The sequence below is a fragment of the Epinephelus moara genome, chromosome 7, assembly GCF_006386435.1.
Source record: "Epinephelus moara isolate mb chromosome 7, YSFRI_EMoa_1.0, whole genome shotgun sequence".
Taxonomy (NCBI): Eukaryota; Metazoa; Chordata; class Actinopteri; order Perciformes; family Serranidae; genus Epinephelus; species Epinephelus moara.
The window spans coordinates 21766701-21788288 of record NC_065512.1 but is presented as its reverse complement, the minus strand read 5'-3'; the positions used below and the strand labels follow the sequence as shown (position 1 = coordinate 21788288).

The following is a 21588-nucleotide window of genomic DNA, read 5'->3' as shown; positions in this document are numbered from 1 at the left end:
AGGGTGTATACGCACACACCACAGCAGGCATTATTGAGTTGCACAAAGATAAACTGAAAAGAAAACTGTGGATTTAGGTTTTCCACCTTAAAGTGGCATGCTCTCCCAGATGGAGGAAGCTGAACAGAGGAGATTAAGGGCATGTGGGCTGGATTATATTGGATTACTCATTGCAAATCACTATAAAAGCACATTTTTTGTACACGGTTAAGTTTTTTGTGGACATGGATGCTCATTCGTGGAAACCGTCTGACTCTGGTGTATTGCCAATCATATGGTGAGTATGAATAACTCTTACCTGTTGTTCCAGGACTGTATTGAGAAGCGTGGGGAGTTTGTGGGCAGCGCCTGTGGCCCCGAGGGACCCTACGTCCCTGATGTCCTCTTCTGGTGTGTCATTCTCTTTTTTTCCACCGTCTTCATGTCTGCTTTCCTCAAGGAGTTCAAGTTCAGCAATTATTTTCCCACAAAGGTACTTATTCTTCATACATTGTTATTACATGAGACTGCATTGTGATCCAAGCATAGATGGAGACAAAACTAATGCAGCTGCAAAGTGCAGTGGTACACTCTAGTGGCCAAATGTAGATACTGCATGATAGGAACAAGGAAATTTGTTGTTTCCTGTAGCCCCTTTGTCTGCATGTACACTGGGTATAATAAAAAAAACTGAGTCATTTTAGCATGTTTCCTCTCTATCAGGTGAGATCCACCATCAGTGACTTTGCTGTTTTCTTCACCATCCTCACCATGGTCTTAATCGACTATGCATTGGGGATCCCCTCTCCAAAACTAAAGGTTCCAAGTGTGTTTAAGGTGAGCAAGTCTACAGAAGAGATTTTATCAACCAATTGCTGCACAACATTGTACTTTTTCCAACAAGCTTTGTCTAAACATCAACAATCTTTTGGTTTTTTTTTTTATCAGCCAACCAGAGATGATCGAGGTTGGCTCATCAACCCACTGGGGCCCAACCCCTGGTGGACCGCAGTCATCTCAGTGGTCCCAGCTCTGCTTTGCACCATCCTCATCTTCATGGACCAGCAGATCACAGCTGTCATCATCAACAGGAAGGAACATAAACTCAAGGTACTTTTCTGTCTGACCTTTGAAATCCGGTTGTCGACATTCATTTAGCATTTTGGAATGTGCTTTAAAATTTGATCATCTTCAGCTTTATTTAGTGATGCATTTCCCCTTCAGAAAGGCTGTGGGTACCACCTGGATCTGTTCATGGTGGGGTTGATGCTCGGTGTGTGCTCCGTGATGGGCTTGCCCTGGTTTGTAGCAGCCACCGTTCTCTCCATCACCCACGTCAACAGCCTGAAGCTTGAGTCTGAGTGCTCAGCTCCCGGGGAGCAGCCCAAGTTCCTCGGCATCAGAGAGCAACGCTTCACCGGCCTCATGATCTTCACTCTCATGGGCTGCTCTGTCTTCATGACATCCGTGCTGAAGGTCAGACACTGTCTTTTTATTATTTGTGCATTTTCATCCATGTGTAGTAAATTGTTGAGTGCAGCAGGTCTGCTAAAATATAATTGTGTTACTGACATAACGTTTTTATTGTTCTCCAGTTCATTCCGATGCCTGTGTTGTATGGAGTATTCCTTTACATGGGAGCATCGTCTCTCAGAGGCATTCAGGTAAAATTTAACTGTACTTAATGCTTCTTTTTTTTTTGCTCACATTATAATGTATTACTAACAGGAAACACAAGGATGCGACATTGCTTTAATATGACATTTGATATGAGTAAATCTGAGCAGCTGATGTTCAAAGTTTATAGCATATAATAGTAAATGTTATATTGCATAGAGGATTTTTTTTTTTGTTTCTCAGTCTTAACCACCCAAAATTAAAGTGTGATTAGTACACAACATAGGACTTGTGCAGAAGTTGCAAATATGAAAATGTTTTGAGATTATCCGCATCGCTGAGATTAGAAAGACAGTTGGCCAGCGTAGTTAAATTTTAATTTGTAGAGGCGCCTACCGGATAATCTGTATAGACTGCTAATTCTCACTGAGCCATGATAGGGGATCGCCTCCATATTGTCTGGCTGCCCAGAGAAAAAGTGTTAATTGGCCTCTAGTGTGTTCCCACCATTTACAGAACACCTGGCTGTTCTTTAATTGCCCCGTTTGCTTCTTCTTTTCTTCACTTTGAAGTACTTTCTATTATTGGTTTTGAAAACAATAATTATATTTAGACAAACACTTTTTGGAGCAAAAGAACTTCATTGCGCAGCTTTTTCTGGCACAAAGCAACTTTTAGCTTGATGTCTGTGTTTGCTGTTTGAGGCTGAGGAGGTGGTGTAGAGTCACTTTCTAAAAGCTTTTTGTTTAAAACGGCTGCCAAAATAATTACCTCAGAGATGCTAAAAAGCTGCAGAGCTGGAGGATTGTTCTCTGTGGTTTTTTGCATTTATGAACCCTTCTACATCACATGTGTACATTGCAGGGTTTCATAGCAAGTTTCAGTTTATTGTTTAGCAGCCAGGCCTGCGACTTTACTGTTTACTGTCACAATCACCTCTCGTCATATGGTACATGTCCACAGGGGCATTTTTAGATGTGAAGAGCTACGTGACTTCCCAGCACCAGACGTGCACTAGGCATGTGGGCTGTCTGCTCCTTAATTTCAAACCTGACCAGCATGGTGGCTTGTTTGACAGCTTTCTCTTATATTACAAAAATAGCTCACTGAAATGTATCTTCAAAATCATTTGAGGCAAGACATAGGCCATGCAGTTGCTGAGTCTGTCTTTATTTTGGACTGACAACGGTTAGTTTCAAAGTTTTTGGAGTTTCCAGAGGTAGTGAGTCATGCCAGATGCCCCTGATTTGCAAAAAGTAGCCTAGATTCAGCTTTATGCAAATATGCATGCCCCATCTTTCAAAATACAACACGTCTCTACCAAAATGATATAAAAAGACAATGAATAGGAAGCTTGGAAATAACAGATTCTGTGGACATGTACCTATACTGTCATCTTCAGCTGATACAGGCAGCTATTTGCAGTGCACGAAGTCTAAAAACCCACTGCACCTGCTCATCACCTAACAACAGATAGACACAGTTTGATTAGCTGGTGAACATAGTGAAGCTTTTAGCTGCTAATGAGCCAGATATTTTACCTGGGAGTTGGTAGAAACCAAAAACGGAGCTAAGACAAAGTGAATATTAGATTTACATCAAACAGGTGGACATCAAATGAATAACAATGTTGCTCTGTAACTGCTGGATCAGTAAGTAGGCAACTGTTTGTTAACACATTTGCCATATTAACTTAGTAATGGCGTGTTGAGCAGAGAATGCGGTCTCTGAGGGTGTTGTATTCTGAGCTTCTCTGTTTTTTGTTTTTGTAGGTGGGCCCCGCCATGTGTGTGTTAGTGCATTTAAGTCCCATGTGTGCATCCCACTAGCCGCTCTACACTGCACACATATGGTGGTTAGCTATGTGAAAGTGTAATGCCCACCCCCTGGCTCCCCTACCATTAGCTCTGTCAGCACTGTTGCTCTTGTTAACACTGTTTGTGTTGTTAGCACCGTTAGCTGCCGGCTCAGCCACCTCATGCTGAGAGCCATATGCAGGCAATCCTGCCTCAGACTCTCAATATAGACTACTCTGAATGTTGCATACAGCTCCTTTTAGTTAATGGTACAGACATATCAGTGTTGTGTTTACAACTTGTTTTCGCTGCCCCCATGTGGCCCAACAAATAAGTTACTGGAAGTTTAAGAATTGCTTTATCATTTATTCTCTCCAGTTCTTTGACCGTCTGACACTGTTCGGCATGCCAGCCAAGCACCAGCCAGACTTCATCTATCTACGGCACGTACCCCTGAGGAAGGTGCACCTCTTCACCATCATCCAGCTCAGCTGTTTGGTTATGCTCTGGGTCATCAAGACCTCCAAGGCTGCCATTGTATTTCCTATGATGGTATGTAAACAATCCAATTATAGGATCTGCAGGACTCTTACACAAGCAGCTAGCCCTGTTAGTTGTGTTTACAGTGCTTGGTATTAGAGTGCAGGTATGTTACTGGGGTCAGCTGGGCACCGCCTGTCCACACTGGGATTAATGCTGGCGTTATTAGAGGAAGACAATGTGTGAACACTTTTGCCTGTGGGTACATTTTATCCCTGTTGTCATGGTTCTTCCAGATGTGCACTTTTACATAATAAGCTGTTTTGCAGGTTTATATTTATCATGGCCCTGCGATACATTTTTTTGGCCTTCTCTGAGCTTTGTTAGTTACTTCAAATTGCTTTCTGCTCATTGCCAGCCATGTTTTCAACTCTTCCAAATTAACACATGGGACATACATACTGAACATACTGTATCAGTTGAATGTAAGTTATCTAAAGGCACATGTTCCTCATTCCTTTCTCTTTTTCTTCATCTGCATTCGTACTTCAGGGTATAAACTGATTTGTCCTTCATCCTTTCTGCCTACACCACTGTTCAGCTCTGCATATTTGCTGGCTGCTACCTCTTGTGTCTGCTTCCTATTAATTTAAATCCATCCACCTCTCCAGCACAGCATACTTTTTAGGACAAAGGGTTTTTGTGGACTCAGAGGTTTTTCCGTGTCAATTCTGCAGGTGTTGGCTCTGGTGTTTATCAGGAAGCTCATGGACTGTTTCTTCACCAAGAGAGAGTTAAGCTGGCTGGATGACCTCATGCCAGAGAGCAAGAAGAAGAAGCTGGAGGATGCTGAAGAGGTGCTGTTGCGCTCTTTTTATTCATTTTGATTAATATTTACATACACTCAAGCTGTATTTTATTTCCCTTCAGGAGGAGGAACAGAGCATCTTGGCAGAGGATGAGGGAGTAGTGCAAGTGCCATTAGAGGGGTACAAGTAAGCTGTATTATACTTGCAAAGTTTTACAAAGCTGTTTTTCTAAATACTGACTCATGTAAAGCACATTTTAATCCGTGGCATAAAGATGAGAGAGTAAACCATCACCTTTTATTCCACAGAGGAATACCCATCATCAATATCACAGATGAGATGTCAAAAGGTTCTTTTGGAAATACTTGGAACGCCAACAGTTGAGAAAGAACCAAGACCTCAAAACATTATGGTAAGACTTTTTTTGCATCATTGATGATACACTTACACTTACTTACTGTTAGTGTTGTGTTGACAGGGATGAAAATACATTAAAAAAGCAACTTCAAAAACTAAAAAACAAAAAATCTACAGTACCTCAAAGTTCAAGAATAATTGGGTCTACACTAAGTGTGGGCACCAATTATAACATTTCAATATGGAGATGCTGCTACCGTTGTACTTATCTACAAGGATGGCTCATTAAATCTCTGACCTCTTGTAATGGTGGAATGTGCTTTGTATTTATTTGTGACTGTTTAAATTTACAGAAATCTTTATAGTCAGTCTTTCAAAAGTCAGGCACATCATATTTTTTTTAGACTGAGAAGGTCCAACTGTAGATTGGATGTAAATTAACTGTTTAATTTTTTAAGTTTTTGAATTGTAGATTTCAAGGAAAAGTTAGACATTTTGGGAAATACGCCTATCTGCTTTCTTGTCGAGAGTAAGGCGAAATGATTAATACCACTCTTAAAGCTGTACTGTAAATATGAATCTACAGCTAGCAACCACTTAGCTTAGCCTTTTAATGCTGTAGTTATTAGTTACTTTTCAGTTTGAGAGTTTTTATTCATAACATATGATCTAATAGTTTGTACAATATATTGAGTATAATAATATAACAGTCTGGAAGGGGCCATTCTGCACAATGAGTTCTTCTACTTTTGATTTTTTAAAGTACATTTTGCTGTTGATACTTATGTATTTCTACCTAAGTATTATTTTGAATGCAGGAATTTATCTTGTAATGGATTTCTTCTAAAAATCTGATGTTACTAATTTTACTTAAAGCTGTAGTTGGTAACTTTTATAAAACATAACTTTTGTCATATTTGCTGAAACTGTCACCATATTACCACAGCATTAAATGAGACAGATGATGTGTGAGAAAAAAAATCAGAGTCCTCTTCCAGCTCTATTGCCTTGTAACGCTTCTGATGGCCTTACCACACTTGAACAAAAACAAACAATCAGAGCCGAGGAGTCTCTTAACGCAGGTGTCAGTCATGTCAATCACTGCTCGTGAACTGTGGTCAAAGTGTCAAGCTAGGCAGTGCTGATCAAAATATGAATCAAAATTCTGTTACTGCATTGTGTTACAATCAATGAGGTGATCCCAAATGCAGAACACTGGGGGTTTGAGGCTGAGGAGAGTGGGTTGATGACAGGGAAGCAAACTAGGTTGGAGGGGTTTGGCTGGCTGGGAGTGTGGCAGAAGAACAGGTGGGCAGAAAGACAGTGATCCTATGACACAGGAAAACACAAGGTACATTTCTACAAAAAAAAAAGGCACAAAGGTACACAAGGAAAAGTCTGTTGAATTCACCAGTCAACAACAGCCTGAAGAGTGACTACAGAGGACTGGAGAGGAGAGCCAGTGTTTTATACTGCAGGGTTGATTACTGGATGGTTCTCAGGTGAGCAGCAGAGAGCAGGTGAGTTGATTGAATGTAATCAGGAAGTTGCCATGCACACAGCACAGGCACACGGAGAGACAGGCCCAATTCCAATCCGATCCCTTACAGACTCACTGACTTAGAGGCGCGTTCATGTGAAGTGCGTGAGTGTGTGAGGGCTGTCCCATTGTCAAATTGTCAAGTCAGTGAGTCAATGAGTGAGCCCTTTATGCCCCCTTACCGTAGGTCAGCATCGATGCGGACTTACGGTAAGGAAATTACCCACAGTTCATAGCGTTGTGACGTCAAATACAGGGGTTGCCCTCGGAACACCGGAAGTGTTAAAAAAACCCCGTAAACAAATAAACACATTAAAATAAACACAACATTTTGTAGAGAGGGGGATAAGTGCTGTCCCATTCCTATTTATAGCATCTGGAGCCCTTTCAGACTCTCACACTCAATCACTTACAGCTGACGTCAGTTAAGTCAGTGAGGGTTCAGGGCTTGAGTCTTTAGGGGCCGGATTGGAATTGGGCCACAGACAAGGGGAGGGGAAACAGAGGACAAGGAAAAACACAGGGAAACTAGTGACACAGCCAGGGCCGTGACATGTTTCCGGAAACATATTTTAGTGTACTGTTTAGCTGTAAAATAAGGAAGTTGGTCCGGCTAGTGAGCGGTGCTTAGTACTTAAGTTGACTGTATCAAACAGGTCACCAGCGTTCTTTATTTTACAGCTAAACAGTACACTAAAATATGTTTCTGAAACATCTGAGGTGAGAAACAGGCAATGCAGTAACATAATCTTGATTCATATTTGATCAGTGCTGCCTAGTTTGACAGTTTGACCGCAGTTCATGAGCAGTAATTGACAAGAATGATGGCTGCTTTAAAGACTCCTTGCCTCTAACTGGTTGCTTTTGGTCTGCTATGGTTAATTTGAGCAAATGCCATCAACGGCAGTAAAATGAAAAGGAGGAGTATGTTTTTTTTCACAGATTATCTGTCTCATTTACCTCTGTCAAAATATGGTGACAGTTTCAGTTAGTATGACAAAGTTATTTTCATAAAATTTACCCACTGTATCTTTAAATATAATACTTCTTCCACCCTTGCCAGTAACTTCCTTAAAAGACAATAAATGTCAAGTATCCACTGATGATATTATTTCTTTCTTAATTTGCACAGTTCACTACAAGGCTCGCAGTATTTCACAACACTGACGTGCATGATGAGAAGTGTAAGACGAAGACGGCAGATGACAGCGTTGTGAGTCTTTGTCACTGTCCCTTCTGTGTGCTCGTAAACAAATTTGTATTTCATGCTGCAGTTAATCAGTCCTTCATGTTTAGTCCTGTAAATCTGTAAGTGAATAACTGTGTTATCTAATGTGTCGCAAATATTCTGCCTCTTCATGAACCGCTGAAACCTACTATTTTCTGGTGTTAATGTCACATTGTACTTTGTAAATCTAGATACTGTATTGCTTCACTGAATGTTATCTAAGAGGTTTGTCATGCTAAGAGACTGTTCAAGTTTTTGTTATTGGATCAGTTTGTACTTACTTTGTTACATACTTTGTATTTTGAAATATCATCATATTGACATATCCTTGGATTCTTTATTTATTTATATACTGATTCCCTGTAATTCTCTGTTCTTCTGTTCTTTAAGTTCTATATAGACATTTGTTATGATGTGACAATAAATAGTAAATATTTTAAAAGCTTAAGGTCATAATTCCTGACCATAACAATATAAAAACTTTATGAGAAGCCATATATAAATGAACACGAACATGAAAAGCTTGCTAAATACACATTTCTGATGTCTGTCTAAGGGATGGGACATTTAATGGTTGTGACTATAGGAATGAATGCTTTAATTTGATTGATAAAGGGCAATATGTGTACATCTCTTAAGAACCAAATGCAATAGCACTTTCTGCCAGAATGTCAATTCTCTCTTTATATGAGAAATTATTTATCTATATTTATGTTGTGGAATTAAATGAATATGTTTGCTACAGGATACCTTGTATTCTAGCAGAAACGTACAGTATTTTGCCTCCTGGTGTCAGTGTATTGCTTGTGTAATTCGTTTTAATGCTTGTATAAAGTTTGTGAATCTTGAATTAAAGAGCTTTATCATTAAGGCATTAAATCCAACTCAGAGGACGACAATGAAGCTTTAATATTAGTGTTGGAAAAGAACAAGGGATGGGCTTATTTTTAAAAAACACTGAAACACAATTTTATTATGCATATCTTGTCAATGTTATTTTAACTTAATAAATTTCTATGAGCACTCTTTGTCTTGTCATTGTCAGAGATAGATTCAATCCTCAAAGCTGGGCACAATAATAATATTTTACTAGTCCATACCCATTGGTAGCTTTGTAACCATCTGCCTATGCCAATCCTCAATGCCTATGTGCAGTTTCACATAGACTGACCACGTCAGTGAGTAGAAAAATGTGGGACAGACAGAATGACAAACTGACAGTTTCTGTGATTATGTACAGCATACCATACCATGACTTAGTCATACCAAAAATTAGAAAAAACATTGGGCCACAGGGGGAGCCACAGCGATCGGTCGCATTTTAGCCATTTTTAAGCATTTTTCTGTTGTTATAGCGCCACCCAGTTGTCAGTTGGAGCTAAATTTCTCCAGTCACCTTCAGGCGTCCTGTTCTACATATCTACCAAGTTTAGTAAAAATCGATATGGCGGTTAGGCCTAGATAAGAAATTAGCTCTCTAGCGCCCCCATTTTGTTTGATTGGGTCAATAATGGAGGGGTCCCCTCAGATTATGTGTGGTCATATGCCTACAAAGTTGCGTGGTGATCGGTGAAACCCTTGAGATGTTATACACCTTAATGTGATGAGCCACACCCTCCGCAATATTCATTGCCTTATAGAAGCTCAGTTTTAGTAAGTTTTCCAACTTTTGCCAAGAGGGAACTTTAGATATTGGTCCCTAGATTATGTTCAGCGAGATTCATGCAGATCGGTCAAAACTGCCCTCATACTTCCATTCGTCGTACAGCCAATAGATGGCACTAGAAGGCAGAGTCAAAAGTTGGAGGAGGTTGTAATATTGTACCTTTAACGGAGGCAGCGTTGTAGAAGGTGGTGGTCTGTGCAGCCATCATACACATTTTAACATGTGGACGGAGAATCCTTTGCACTATATAAACAATTGGTTCTGTTGCACCATTATTTAAATTCCTCTGTTGTCTCCTGCAGTCATTTCTTTCGTTCTTATCCATAAGGTCTCGGAAAACATGAACAAATATTGACAAAATGAACGCAGATTAAAGACAGAAGGCTCCGTCCATCTCTGTATCTAATGTGGAACATAAATGAGCCCTAACATTTGCTATCGAAGTGGTAGCGGTAGATGCATGCTTCCTTGTGCGCGTTGATACAGTTGGCAGGTGTAGTTTGGAAGACAGAAAATAGTTCCTACATGAAACTGCTCACAACAAGGTCTGTGGATTATCTTGATAAAAGGGGTCATGATTCTGGAAAGAGACATTGCTGCTGAGTTTTTCAGATGTATTTTTTTTTTGGCACTTTGGGCACCACAAGCTGAGTACCGTTTAGTTCCATTATATTTAAGAGAAGGCAGACATCTCTACGGCTGATATCTCCAACACTTGGCAACTCACACCAAAGATATCTAGACTGACGAACTACAGGTAGGAGGAAAAATATGTATTTTTGATTTGGGGGTTAACTGGCCCTTTAAACAAGTTTTTGCACCATTACTTTTAAGTGTTACAGATGTGACAGACAAACTATCACATAATTGCATAGAGCTGCACATGCTTGATCACACACTGCATTGACGTAATAGCTGCATGAGGGATGACATGATGGAAACATCCAACATCACTGCTGCTAAGCATAAATGTCCAATCTTTAACCCTCAGAGATTTGGCCTACAAATAGACTGAGGTGGGCATAGGTTCTCGCAATCAGCAGATGGTTTGATGTGCTACGGATGACAGCTTAGAGAGGTGACACATCCCAAAGCATGTCAAGCTGCTGGCTCATGTGAATTCCTGTTTTGTCTCAGCGCCAGGAGCAACTCATGGGTGTCGACCCAGTCATTGTTCCCAACGAGTCTGAGCTGACTGACTGGATTTCATGTTCTTTCGTTTAGCATAACCCTCCTTGGTGTGCTGTCAGAGCATCACTTGGAGATCCTTCACCAGTGAACAGCTGACAGGTGACACACATCATCCTGTTACCTGGTAGAAATCCCAAAGCACGTATCTCCCTGTGGAGCAACGTGTTTATTGATTTTTATTCCGCCTCCATAAACAGAAGGAGAGCATGATTGGTGCTCGCTGTCAGAACTTAAGACAGCTTTTAAATTCTCCTTAAAGCAAATACGTAGAAAATGTTCTCCGTGGAATTACTACTGATGTAAGTTTTATATGTTATATATGTAGATGTACATATGTACAGTTAGATGTAGATCCTCGCCAAGAATGATACTTGTCAAACCAATATTTCAAATATTAATTCATTTCTTTTAAACAGGGAACTCATAGATTGTACACGTTTCTTTATTGAAAACTAAATATGACTTTAATCTGAATAATAAGAAAAGGTATTGAGACTATCTACAGACGTAATTATCGCAGTTCAGATCAATAATGTGACACATTTTATGTGAGGAGGAGGATGAAGATGCCAGAATGTGAACAAATGAATCATGATGTGAATGCTTGATCAAAAGATCACACAGCATTTATGATCGAGACACAACATACTGTAACTTTTTGCATTTTGACAACACTTCCTTCAACCACTGAAGGCCGACAGAGCTTCTCAGGAGGGGATTTTAATAGCATGACAAAGAAAAAAAAAAGTCTAGCACAGATCGTGAAACATATAATAGCACAGTGTCAGTGTGAGCTGTCGGATTATTTAGGCAGCTGCTGGTTGAGTTCACTCTCTTCTGCCTCGGCCAGTCTTAAGCCAGTACACAAACTCCTTGGCTGCCTGGTCCTGCAGGTAGGAGCTCACGTCGCTGGTGTAGGTGCCGTCTGCATGGCGTCTAAATATGCTCCTGTGGAGACAGTCGGATTTAGATGATGTATGTAATTGTGTTGTTGATCCAATGCTAGGGGCATATTTACAGTATTACTGCAAATAAAGCCAGACTCAATATATTACAGACTTTACCTTTATTTAATTCATACTGTCTGTGACACCACGTTGAAATGGTCCCATATGAAAAGGGTGCACTTACCCGTTCCTTTTTGAGTTCTTTAGCCACTGGACAAAGTCTTGTGCTCTTCTCGTCTCCAGATATTTACTGTAATCGTTGGAAAATGTTCCCTCTGAGTGTCTCTTCATGTTTGGGAGCTCAATGGGTTCACTCAGCATGGAGTTTTCAGCCAGTTGCCTAGACATGATGGAGATAATATGGCTTCAGTTGACAGTTTCATCTCAAACACTCCCCTTACCGTCATATGTCTGTAAATGAGTACCATTTTTCCTGTCTGAGCTTTCCTGCCCTTTAATCTGTCCCTTCTCTCTGTTGTGGGCTCCCCTAGCGCACTACAACTTCTCATCCTGCTGCATTAATCCCATCCACCAAACACTACTCATATATTTTAGAATCAGTAATCATGTCTGTAAATCTAAATCTCGATGACGCTGTGATTATGAAATGAGTTTTGCATCAGCCAGCGCTACAATTCCTGATACCAAAACAAAGAAATATTATAATGCCAATACATGCAAATAACACTGCAAGGAAGGCACTGAAATACATGAAAGATAAAGCATCTCACATAACTTCACTAAAATGCAAATTAAAATGAGCTTTTCTCATTAAGAATTACAGTTGGCATAATGACGTTTGGTCTGTTTGCTTTGGAGATCCTGTTCCTGTAAAGTCAACAGCTGATACTTTGAATGCAACACATGGAGCTGTCAATGGCAAAGCAGTCTGCCAGCACAAGTATCCTTTGCCTGTCTTCCTTAAGAAATGTTGGCCAACTGGAACCCTCTCAAGGCAAAAAATAAATGCGAAAATAAGGATAAATCAAACAAAAAAGAAAAACATTTAAGTTTAAAAATGTGGTCGTTGCTACAGAGTAAAAAAAAAAAAAAAGTATCTGAGCCATTTTTAAAAATCTGGTTGTTTGCTTCAAAAGATTTGCAGCATTCATTTTTCTTGCAGCTCAGGATGGTGTCACCAAATACTGTCATGGTGAGACCTTCCTAATCCTCTCATTAAGCATATTTGCTACGGGAGGTTTTCAGGCCAATGTGAAAGGCAAAAGCTGAGAGTTGATCTTACATGGGATTTCGGTCTGTGTCCTGGTCAGGCATCTGCCAGCTGCTTTGGATCACGATGAGGAGCAGGATTCCAGCCAAAGAGTGAGCGCTTCTCATTGTTTAAGCTTCTGGAAAATGAGCAGAGAGAGACATTGTGATAATATCTGAATACAGTGCAACAGAAATAAAACCTTGTGTACAAATTCGAGATGTTTGAAAGCAAGAAGGTTAAAAAAAAAAATTCTTACCTGTGCTCTTTTTTTGTGGAGCGTCTGAGAGAAGGATTTTTTAAGTACGCTGATTTGTGCTGTTCTTCTCTCTTGAAGCTGTGCCATGGTCCCCTCTTGATCTGCTCAGTCTTATATAGTGGAGCTGAGGAGCTTTCTCCCAGGTGACTTCCCCGTCACTGAAACCTCACCATATCCTGTTATTCTCAACCCATTAGTCAGCTTCCGTCTCAGTCCACTGAATCTATTTGACTTTGTTTAACAGCAAAATCTGGGTGATAAAAGCTGACTCTTTAGGTGTCACAATCAAACATAACCTCTGCCCTGACCCTGTCTTGTCTCTCAGTGTCATGAAACAAAAATTTAAATCCTTTTTTAATAATGTACGGACAACCTATTGTCTATCACGATATATATATGTTAATATATTACCTATTACGCAGTGGTTATTTGTTCATGCATTTCACAATAGTTGTAATGGGTTACGGTTAATGTTGTGAGTTCTTGCACCATAAGTTAAGTTGTGCATGTGGTTAGTGATCTCAAGGTCAAGCAACAAGTGTGCTATTGTTAAATAAAGAGCAGTTCCAGGTTCAGGGTTCATTTCCCTGCTGCCTTCTTGTTAGCAAGAAACCCCAGCTGTGTGTTCACACATAAATAACTCTCCAGTGTTGTCCAAATTTACTTGGGTGACAAGTGAGCTTTAAAACTTTTGTTTAAAAGTTTTGCTTTAATAAGGTTCACTTTGACTTGAGTAATATGACGAAACTAAAACATGTTTAGGGTTTATTGAGAGGGACAAAATATGCACAACTTGAAGGTGTGTAATATTTAGGGGGATATAGTGGCATCTAGTGGTGAGGATTGCAGATTCCAGCTGAAAGTTTTCCTTGTTAGAATTTCTTCAGTGTTGGTTGTTCAGGAGGTTTTTACTGGAAACCAAATTACCTGCAGAAGTCTCTTCCTCTCTAGAACAAACTGATCCAGTGATTTAAACCGGTAAGAATACTAAATAAAGCAGTTTCATGTTACAAATGACTATTTCTCCAATGCTGTTCAATATGTCGGAGACGGGCCGTTAGCCCAGCACCTGCTAATGTGTGCTCACCTTTTTTCTTTTTAAAGGTCTCTTACTTTCGGATTCGGTGATTTAAACCGGTAAAAACTGAAGTACCAAAAAATGTGGTGTTCTTCCAACGCTGCTTATTGGGGAGGGGCTGCTAACTACAACCTATCTAGAGGCAGTGTTTGGTTTGGCTGCTCTGGGCTACCGTACATGGCGGTGCCACATGGTGATCTCCGGGGACGAAGACCTGCTCCATGTGTAGATAAAAATTCTAAGGTAACAAAAACACAATCATTCTTATTTTCAGTTATTTAAATATAACAGAAAAAATACTTATTATATTCCATTTCTGCCATTATACCCCCCGAAATCCTACACACCGGACTATTAATTCTTTTTAATTGCATGTTTACACAGTAGGGCCGTGTGGGAAAATAATTTGAACTAAAAAATGTACAAACAATAAAACCGTTGTATTTCAAAACAATGTTTATTTAATAAAACATGACTGCAACACAAATGCAGCACTCACACAACAAACCAGTGTGGTGATCTATTGTATGATATCATATTCACATAAAAAATGTTTTAACCATAAATGCATGCAGTGGCTTTTATTATGTTTTATATGTTAGACATTTTGACAAAGGTTCCCTAAATTCATATAAAGTACACATGTTCATGTGTGAGAACAATTGAACATCTATTGCACATAAAAAACAAATGTACAGACTTAAACCTGATGCTTCAGAATATCAGCAAAATAATAAAATATATATATACACATTAGAAAAAAAGCGTGTGTTCACTAAATGCTGTCGCATTCTTCACATCTATTTGGGATTAACGAGGCATTTCTGCAGGAAGTGGCTCATGAGGGTGTATATATGATGGTAGGATGATCCTCTGAGTGTGTGGTCCTTGTCAGTGTACCACTGAAATTAACACCAAAATCAGATTAGTGCACAGAAATTAAAATACTTAATTCCATGTAACATTAGCAAATTATACACGTTAAGTCATACATATTCTAGACTGTGCATATCAAGACATGGCAGTTTTTAGATTTCTATTTCTATCATTAAATCAACACCATCAGAGCCAATATTAGCGCCACTTTCCTAAGCCAATATTTACCATCGCCTCAAAGTCCACTTGCTCGTCCACCAGAGCTTTGGAGATCTGTGCTGCTTGCTGGAAGTGGACATTATCTACAGGAAAGACAGTGCTTTCAATATGTGACTTAACATCAAATCTCAAGGCAAATAGAGTCCATGTGTGTAAGGCTTTATGGTGTTACTGTGTTACCTGGTGCACTGTTGAGAAATAGGGTTAACACATGCTAAGAGATTGAAAAGAAGAGTGTTTGGATGAAACGTACCATCTGCTGTGCCATGAACCAATAGATAGTCTACTGTTTTGAAGTTCTTGGCTCTGGCTGTCACTGTAGAATTCTGTTAAAATTAAACATCCCTGTTAATAAGGTATTGTATGTCTCAAGGCAGAATACTGCAGTGGCTGGAAAAGATTATTGTGATAGGGCTGACTTGTTCAATATTTACTTTGTAAGAGTCTGAATTCTCCGTAGGTTTGCCCATGTAGCGTTCAGTGTACACTGCATCTGTAAAAGTAAACGCAATTAAGACCACAAATACGCAGTGCATACTATAGAAATTCAGGCTGTAGTCATGCAGGTTTGCACATATACCTACGAAAAGCAATGCACCACAATTCGTGTAAAGAAAATATAATCATGAACCACTAATTTGTGTAGAACTAACCCAGTTGGGAAGGCTGTTATGACATGACTAATGTACTAATGGGAGTAGGGAAGTAGTAAAAAGGCCAGAAGTCAGCATAAGGAGGCAGGTTGAGGTGTTAGATGTGTCACAAAACACAGGACTTTCCACCAGGAGACCAGTGTTCTGAACCGTGTGAAATTTTTAAGGTATGTCATCACCAATGTATGTAACTTTACGTTAAGAACGTAACATTATGATGCCATTCATGGGGCGTTACTTTGTTAGATATCTCACAAACTGTTGTATATGCATTTTCATAAGATACACCACTGAATGGGATGCTGGATACAGCTTGTTACTGTGGCTTGCTATGGAACATTCAAGAAAATATAAAGTAAGAGAGACCAGAGATGTTACATTGTAGCAAACATTTCAAGCATTAATGATGTAACTTTCAGAATGAACTTTTTTGTTCTTGGAAATAGCCTGGCCAAAAATAGCTAGCTGTTAGCAATGACTAGGTATAAAAGGTTATGAAAAATAATTTATCTGATCGACTTCACAATTGGTGGCTGTATTGCTGAGGACTCAGGAAGTGCAGTTTTAGGGTGAAGTTGTTATGATGTGTGTTTCTCGAGAAAGCTGCACGCAACATCAGCAATACCAGAAGCCGAACCATTGGCCTGTTCGGAACAAGCATGTTATGAATGGGCACTGCATACGTTTATTTAACAGAGGGAAAACGGTTTTCAGATAACTGACAAGATTTAAATAGAGATTTGAATCCTTAAAGGAGAACTCTGTTGATTTTAAAACATCAATGTCCGTTGACAGGTCTTGAGGTCTGCCTGTGTGAAAAAAGTTGGATAAAGCCTATTGTAGCTTCAGAGGAAGGTTTGATGAACTGATGAATTTTGATCAACTGCCTCAAGTGATGTCACTTGAGTCAGCATCAGCTGGGGCTGAGGACTACAAGTTTGAAAATGATGGAGTTAGAAAAAAGAAGGCTTATTTGACATCAGTAGCTTGCTCCTTAAGTCTGCTTTAGGTTAGCGGCTCAAGGCTACATTAGCCACCGAATCTCAGACCAAACTTGCATCGGTTGAGTTGCATTGTGGGTAATGTAGGTGCCAGGCTCTGACAAGGGGGAATAATGCACGGAATTAAAAAAAAGACGAGATCGCTGCTGTATCGACTTTGATACAAAAACCTGTCTATCATGAGTATGACAGTGTTTTAGAAGGAACAAAATGAACAAAAAGAATCAATCAGAGGCGAGGAGTCTCTAATACAGCTGTCAATCACTGCTCGTGAACTGCAGTCAAACTGTCAAACTAGGCAGCACTTACCAAATATGAATCAAGATTCTGCTACCACATTGCCTATTTCTCACCTCAAATGTTTTCAGAAACATATTTTAGTGTACTGTTTAGCTGTGGAATGAGAAAGTTGGTCCGGCAGGTGGGTGGTGCTTGCACCTTGGTCAACTGTTTCCAAAATGGCGGCAGGGTCACAAACATTCTTAGCAGTACACTACAATACGTTTCTGAAAACATCTGAGGTGAGAAATAGGCAATGCAGTTACATAATCTTGATTCATATTTGATCAGTGCTGCCTACTCTGACAGTTTGACCGCAGTTCACAGAGTGAGTGACATGACTGACAGCTGTGTTAGAGGCTGCTCCTGTTTTCAGTGTGCTGTGGTGATGTCAAAGGATGACTATAGTGCTCTCAGAATAAACTGCAGAAAAATATATAAGTGCATGTGTGTACACCAACCATAATATTCCCACTTGGCAACTGGGGCAACTGCTATTCCACACTTGAAGAGTCCAGTTCCTGCACCCAAGGCCATTGAGGTGACGTAGCCACCATATGACTGAAGGTCAGAATTGATCAAATTAATGAACGAAAAAACACTGAATAAAAAGTTATGTATATGAGAAACACAGAAAGTAACAAGTGATAGTGTGACTTACCCAGCCCCATATTGCTATTCTGTCTTTGTCAATAAAACCCATCTCAATGAATTTCCTACAACACAGAGATAATTTATCAGAAAACAATGTCATAACCACATTTCTCTTTATTATGAAATATTTATGAATATCATGTCAAAACATCAAACAGCAAATGAGATCACTTCACAGTGCGTGTCATATCACAGAGGTTACTGAATGTTGACTGTTCAGACACACTTTACCTCACAGCTGTTATCTGATCCTCCACTTCGAACGTCCCAAGGCGCTTGTAGATAGCGTGCATTATTTCATCACCTCGGTAGCCGGTTCCCCTTCCATCAAAGCTGGCGACAATGATCCCGTGTGAACTGGAGAGGTAAGTGCCCCAGTTCAGCTTGAAACGATAGTCCACCTGTCGACTACAGGGGCCGGCATACCTGCACAGGTCAGCAGCAGATGATATATATATCATTAAATGTTAATGAATGCTCACTAAATTATACTGGGACGGAGCGGTGAGGAGTGTTGTACTTACACATTAATAAGAAGAGGATATTTTTTTGACTTCTTGAAATTGGGTGGCAACATCATTTGATACCAAAGATCTGTTGGAGAGAAAAACGTAAAATTATAGAGACAAATTTCAATTAATTCTTGGTTTTACTCCAATTAAACCATTTACGTCCATCCAGTATCTGATAATGATCATTGTTTCTCTTCTAAGATGTCCAACGTCATGGTGATTAAAATACGTCAATATCAATCCTCCAGTTACAGTCACTTAGTAAGAGTAAAACCTCATTTGAATCTCCCTACATGGTAAAATATTTCTGAATTTAAAGTCCCCCTCCACTCAGAAATGTGTTTTGCTTGTTGTTCCCGCACTTGACGTTTGACTCTCACTGTGCAGCATAGATACTAGAGGACTGTTTTTACATTCATCTGCTGAAGGGAGAACGTTTCTCCATGCTCACCTTACATGTGAGTTTGTATGAGCAGGTTTTTGTGGACATCACACATGGTTTAGAAGCCAATCATAGTCCAATATGAAACTTGAAACCTCTTGTGGACATCTTGTGTCCATCACTTAAACTTTTGAAACGAAAAATGTTTGCATCAATTTTGTTTTTTCCAATGAGGAAAGGCTTATTTAGTGTGTGTGCAAAAACACACCAAACACAGATTATTATCTTACATGCATTCAAACGTACTGGAGGGGTTTGGAAGGTGTTATGTCCTCCCGTCTTGCAGCTCACTTGGACCCCCCCCCCCCCCACACCTGCCTGCAATTGGCTGATCACCTGACAGTGTGGCAGTTACTTTCAGGCCTCCGCCCAGAGGAAAATTTTGCTGCTAGTTTTTTCTTTGTCTTCACTAGACATAAATCGGCTTCTTTTTCTGGAGATTACTATATTTTTATCTGTTCTTTCTGACCCCCCACCCCTTAGGAGAAATTAGGAGCAAAAGAATAAATCCATTATTTTGCTGTGCTCATAGGCTTCTCAGTGGTTTCTCAACTCTAACAGCAGATGAAATACAAAGAGTTGAGACTTAATTTTGATCACTAAGACAAATTTTTTGAATTATGCAGGCTCATTTATAAGCCAGTCAAGTTTTCTTGTGGACCTTGCTGTTATCTCAAGAGCTGTTTATTTCAGACAAATAAAGATTACTGTAGTGAGAGGGGGAAAACAACATAACAATAAGAAGACAAGAGGAAAGCTACTTCTCACAAGCTGAATTTAAGAAGTGTGAGAACATGGTCAAAATGTCATATTGATGTCACATTGAGCTCAGTTATGTCTAGGAGAAATAGGCTGGGCGAAGAAGAGATCCTATTTTAAACTTTCCTCTTTGCCACTTTTAGAACAGTTTTCCTTGTGTTCTTGAAAGCTGTATTTATGCTTGTTCCGTATGCTCCAGGATTCTTCACTGCCCGCCTGCCAGTTTTCCTGCCTGTCGACAATCTCTCCCCTCCACTATTTCCACTCATTCCCACTCTTCAGCCCATCTCCACAGTCAGTCATTACAGCAATAAACTGGTTATCTGCCTCCTTGTCTGTACTGTCTCACCATTAGGGCTGCAACTAATCATTATTTTCATTAAAAAATCTCACCCCCAGAAAAGTGGAAAATGCTCATCACAGTTTCCCAGAGCCCAAAGTAACATCTTGAAATTGTGGACCAGCAGTCCATAACCCCAAAACTCTTCATTTACTATTGCAAGTGTTGAAGAAAAGCAGCAAATTCTCATATTTAAAAGGCTCAAACAACAAATATTTAGCATTTGTGCTTGAAAACTGACTGAAATGATTAATTGATTATCAAAATAGTGGGTGATTAATTTTCTTTTGATCGACTAAATGATTAATCAACAATCGCTGCAGCTCTACTCACCATATCCTGCAATCTTTAGTGTGCCATACTGCATTGTTGGCATTTGAAATTCAGACAGAATACTTTCCAGCTCCTTGTTCTCTTCAAGAACTGCAAGCTCTGAAAAAAAAAGATAATTGAACTGACTGTCATACTGGTAATAATTGATGTGCACAAAAACCTAATATAAAAGTGAATATCAAAAGCATTTCTCTGTGTACAGCACAAACAGTTAAGCACCTTTAAAACCTGTCAGCTGTCTGATTCAACCTGAACAGTCAGTTACACAAAATATTCCAGTTTTTTTATTCCAGTTGAGATTCTGATTCTTCAGAACACTCCTAAAACTCAAATAATACCAGCATGCACATGTCTTGATCAGAAGATGCTTCACTCAGAAAACTGCCTAATTTGGATTATCCAGGAGGAACATGCTGTTTACATCAGTGGTTCCCAACTGGTCCAGCCGCGAGGTCCAGATTTCTCCTTAGTCATTGCTAGTTTAAGGTCCACACAGTTTAATACATTCAGCATCATACTTGTGTTTGGACATGCAGTTGAGCTAGTTTGCTGTCTCTGTTAAGTCCCTGTCTGTTAGTCACTCACTCTACAGCACGGAACGGCACTTCAAAATAAAACCTATGTGTCGGAAATTCACCGTACTTCAAAATAAAGTGTGTTTTTTACAAACTTGACATGTTTGTGAGTCACTTTCGGTCAATTCAGAATGGACTCACGACCCACTTTTGGATTGCAACCCACCAGTTGGGAAGTACTGCTTTACATGACCCTCATCCAATTCAGAATATCGTCATATTTCAAGTAATTGTGGAATATTTTTGTGCATATGTGGAACATACAAAGCAGATCACCATAACACATTGTAGCCTTTAATTTTGTATAATGGACACTGAGGGCACTGAAAAACAGGAGAATTTCTTAGTTAAATGACAAGAAAAGAAACTAATCTGTGATACAATAATGACAGTAGGTCATGAAAATAATAACATACTAGTCCATACCCATTGGTAGCTTTGTCACCTTCTACCTATGCCAATCCTCAATGCCTATGTGCAGTTTCACATAGATTGACCACGTCAGTGAGTAGAAAAACGTGGGACAGACAGAATGACACACTGACAGTTTGCGTGATTATGTACAGCATACCATACCATGACTTAGTCATTACCAAAAAAAAGACCAAAAAAGACCAAGAAAAAAAACCCAAACATTGGTCCACAGGGGGAGCCACAGCGATCGGTCGCATTTTAGCCATTTTTAAGCATTTTTCTGTTGTTATAGCGCCACCCAGTTGCCAATTAGAGTTAAATTTCTCCAGTCACCTTGAGGCGTCCTGTTCTACATATCTACCAAGTTTAGTAAA

At 39.7% G+C, this 21588-nt stretch overlaps 3 protein-coding genes across 3 annotated transcripts in view; 1 reads left to right on the top strand and 2 right to left on the bottom strand.

Annotated features, from left to right (window-relative positions):
• Window positions 1-8789, top strand: part of slc4a10b (solute carrier family 4 member 10b) — a 35533-nt gene extending 26744 nt beyond the window's left edge. The window contains exons 18-27 of the mRNA XM_050048737.1: window positions 311-472; window positions 703-816; window positions 928-1089; window positions 1204-1455; window positions 1575-1643; window positions 3771-3944; window positions 4610-4729; window positions 4803-4867; window positions 4990-5093; window positions 7711-8789. Coding sequence (XP_049904694.1) covers window positions 311-472; window positions 703-816; window positions 928-1089; window positions 1204-1455; window positions 1575-1643; window positions 3771-3944; window positions 4610-4729; window positions 4803-4867; window positions 4990-5065 — 1194 coding nt within the window. The 3' untranslated portion in view covers window positions 5066-5093; window positions 7711-8789. The remainder of the gene's footprint in view (window positions 1-310; window positions 473-702; window positions 817-927; window positions 1090-1203; window positions 1456-1574; window positions 1644-3770; window positions 3945-4609; window positions 4730-4802; window positions 4868-4989; window positions 5094-7710) is intronic.
• Window positions 8790-11087: 2298 nt separating this feature from the next.
• gcgb (glucagon b) lies at window positions 11088-13168 on the bottom strand. Its single transcript, XM_050048736.1, has 4 exons — window positions 13080-13168; window positions 12854-12959; window positions 11795-11950; window positions 11088-11611 (listed from the first exon to the last, which is right to left on the bottom strand). The coding sequence occupies exons 2-4, from the start codon at window positions 12946-12948 to the stop codon at window positions 11491-11493; spliced, it is 372 nt and encodes a 123-aa protein (XP_049904693.1). The 5' UTR covers window positions 12949-12959; window positions 13080-13168; the 3' UTR covers window positions 11088-11490.
• A 1433-nt stretch (window positions 13169-14601) lies between these two features.
• The window catches only part of fap (fibroblast activation protein, alpha), a 15415-nt gene continuing 8428 nt past the window's right edge, over window positions 14602-21588 (bottom strand). The window contains exons 18-26 of the mRNA XM_050048718.1: window positions 20226-20324; window positions 18364-18433; window positions 18071-18265; window positions 17847-17901; window positions 17647-17746; window positions 15687-15745; window positions 15506-15578; window positions 15262-15335; window positions 14602-15059 (exon numbers count right to left, since the gene is read on the bottom strand). Coding sequence (XP_049904675.1) covers window positions 14958-15059; window positions 15262-15335; window positions 15506-15578; window positions 15687-15745; window positions 17647-17746; window positions 17847-17901; window positions 18071-18265; window positions 18364-18433; window positions 20226-20324 — 827 coding nt within the window. The 3' untranslated portion in view covers window positions 14602-14957. The remainder of the gene's footprint in view (window positions 15060-15261; window positions 15336-15505; window positions 15579-15686; window positions 15746-17646; window positions 17747-17846; window positions 17902-18070; window positions 18266-18363; window positions 18434-20225; window positions 20325-21588) is intronic.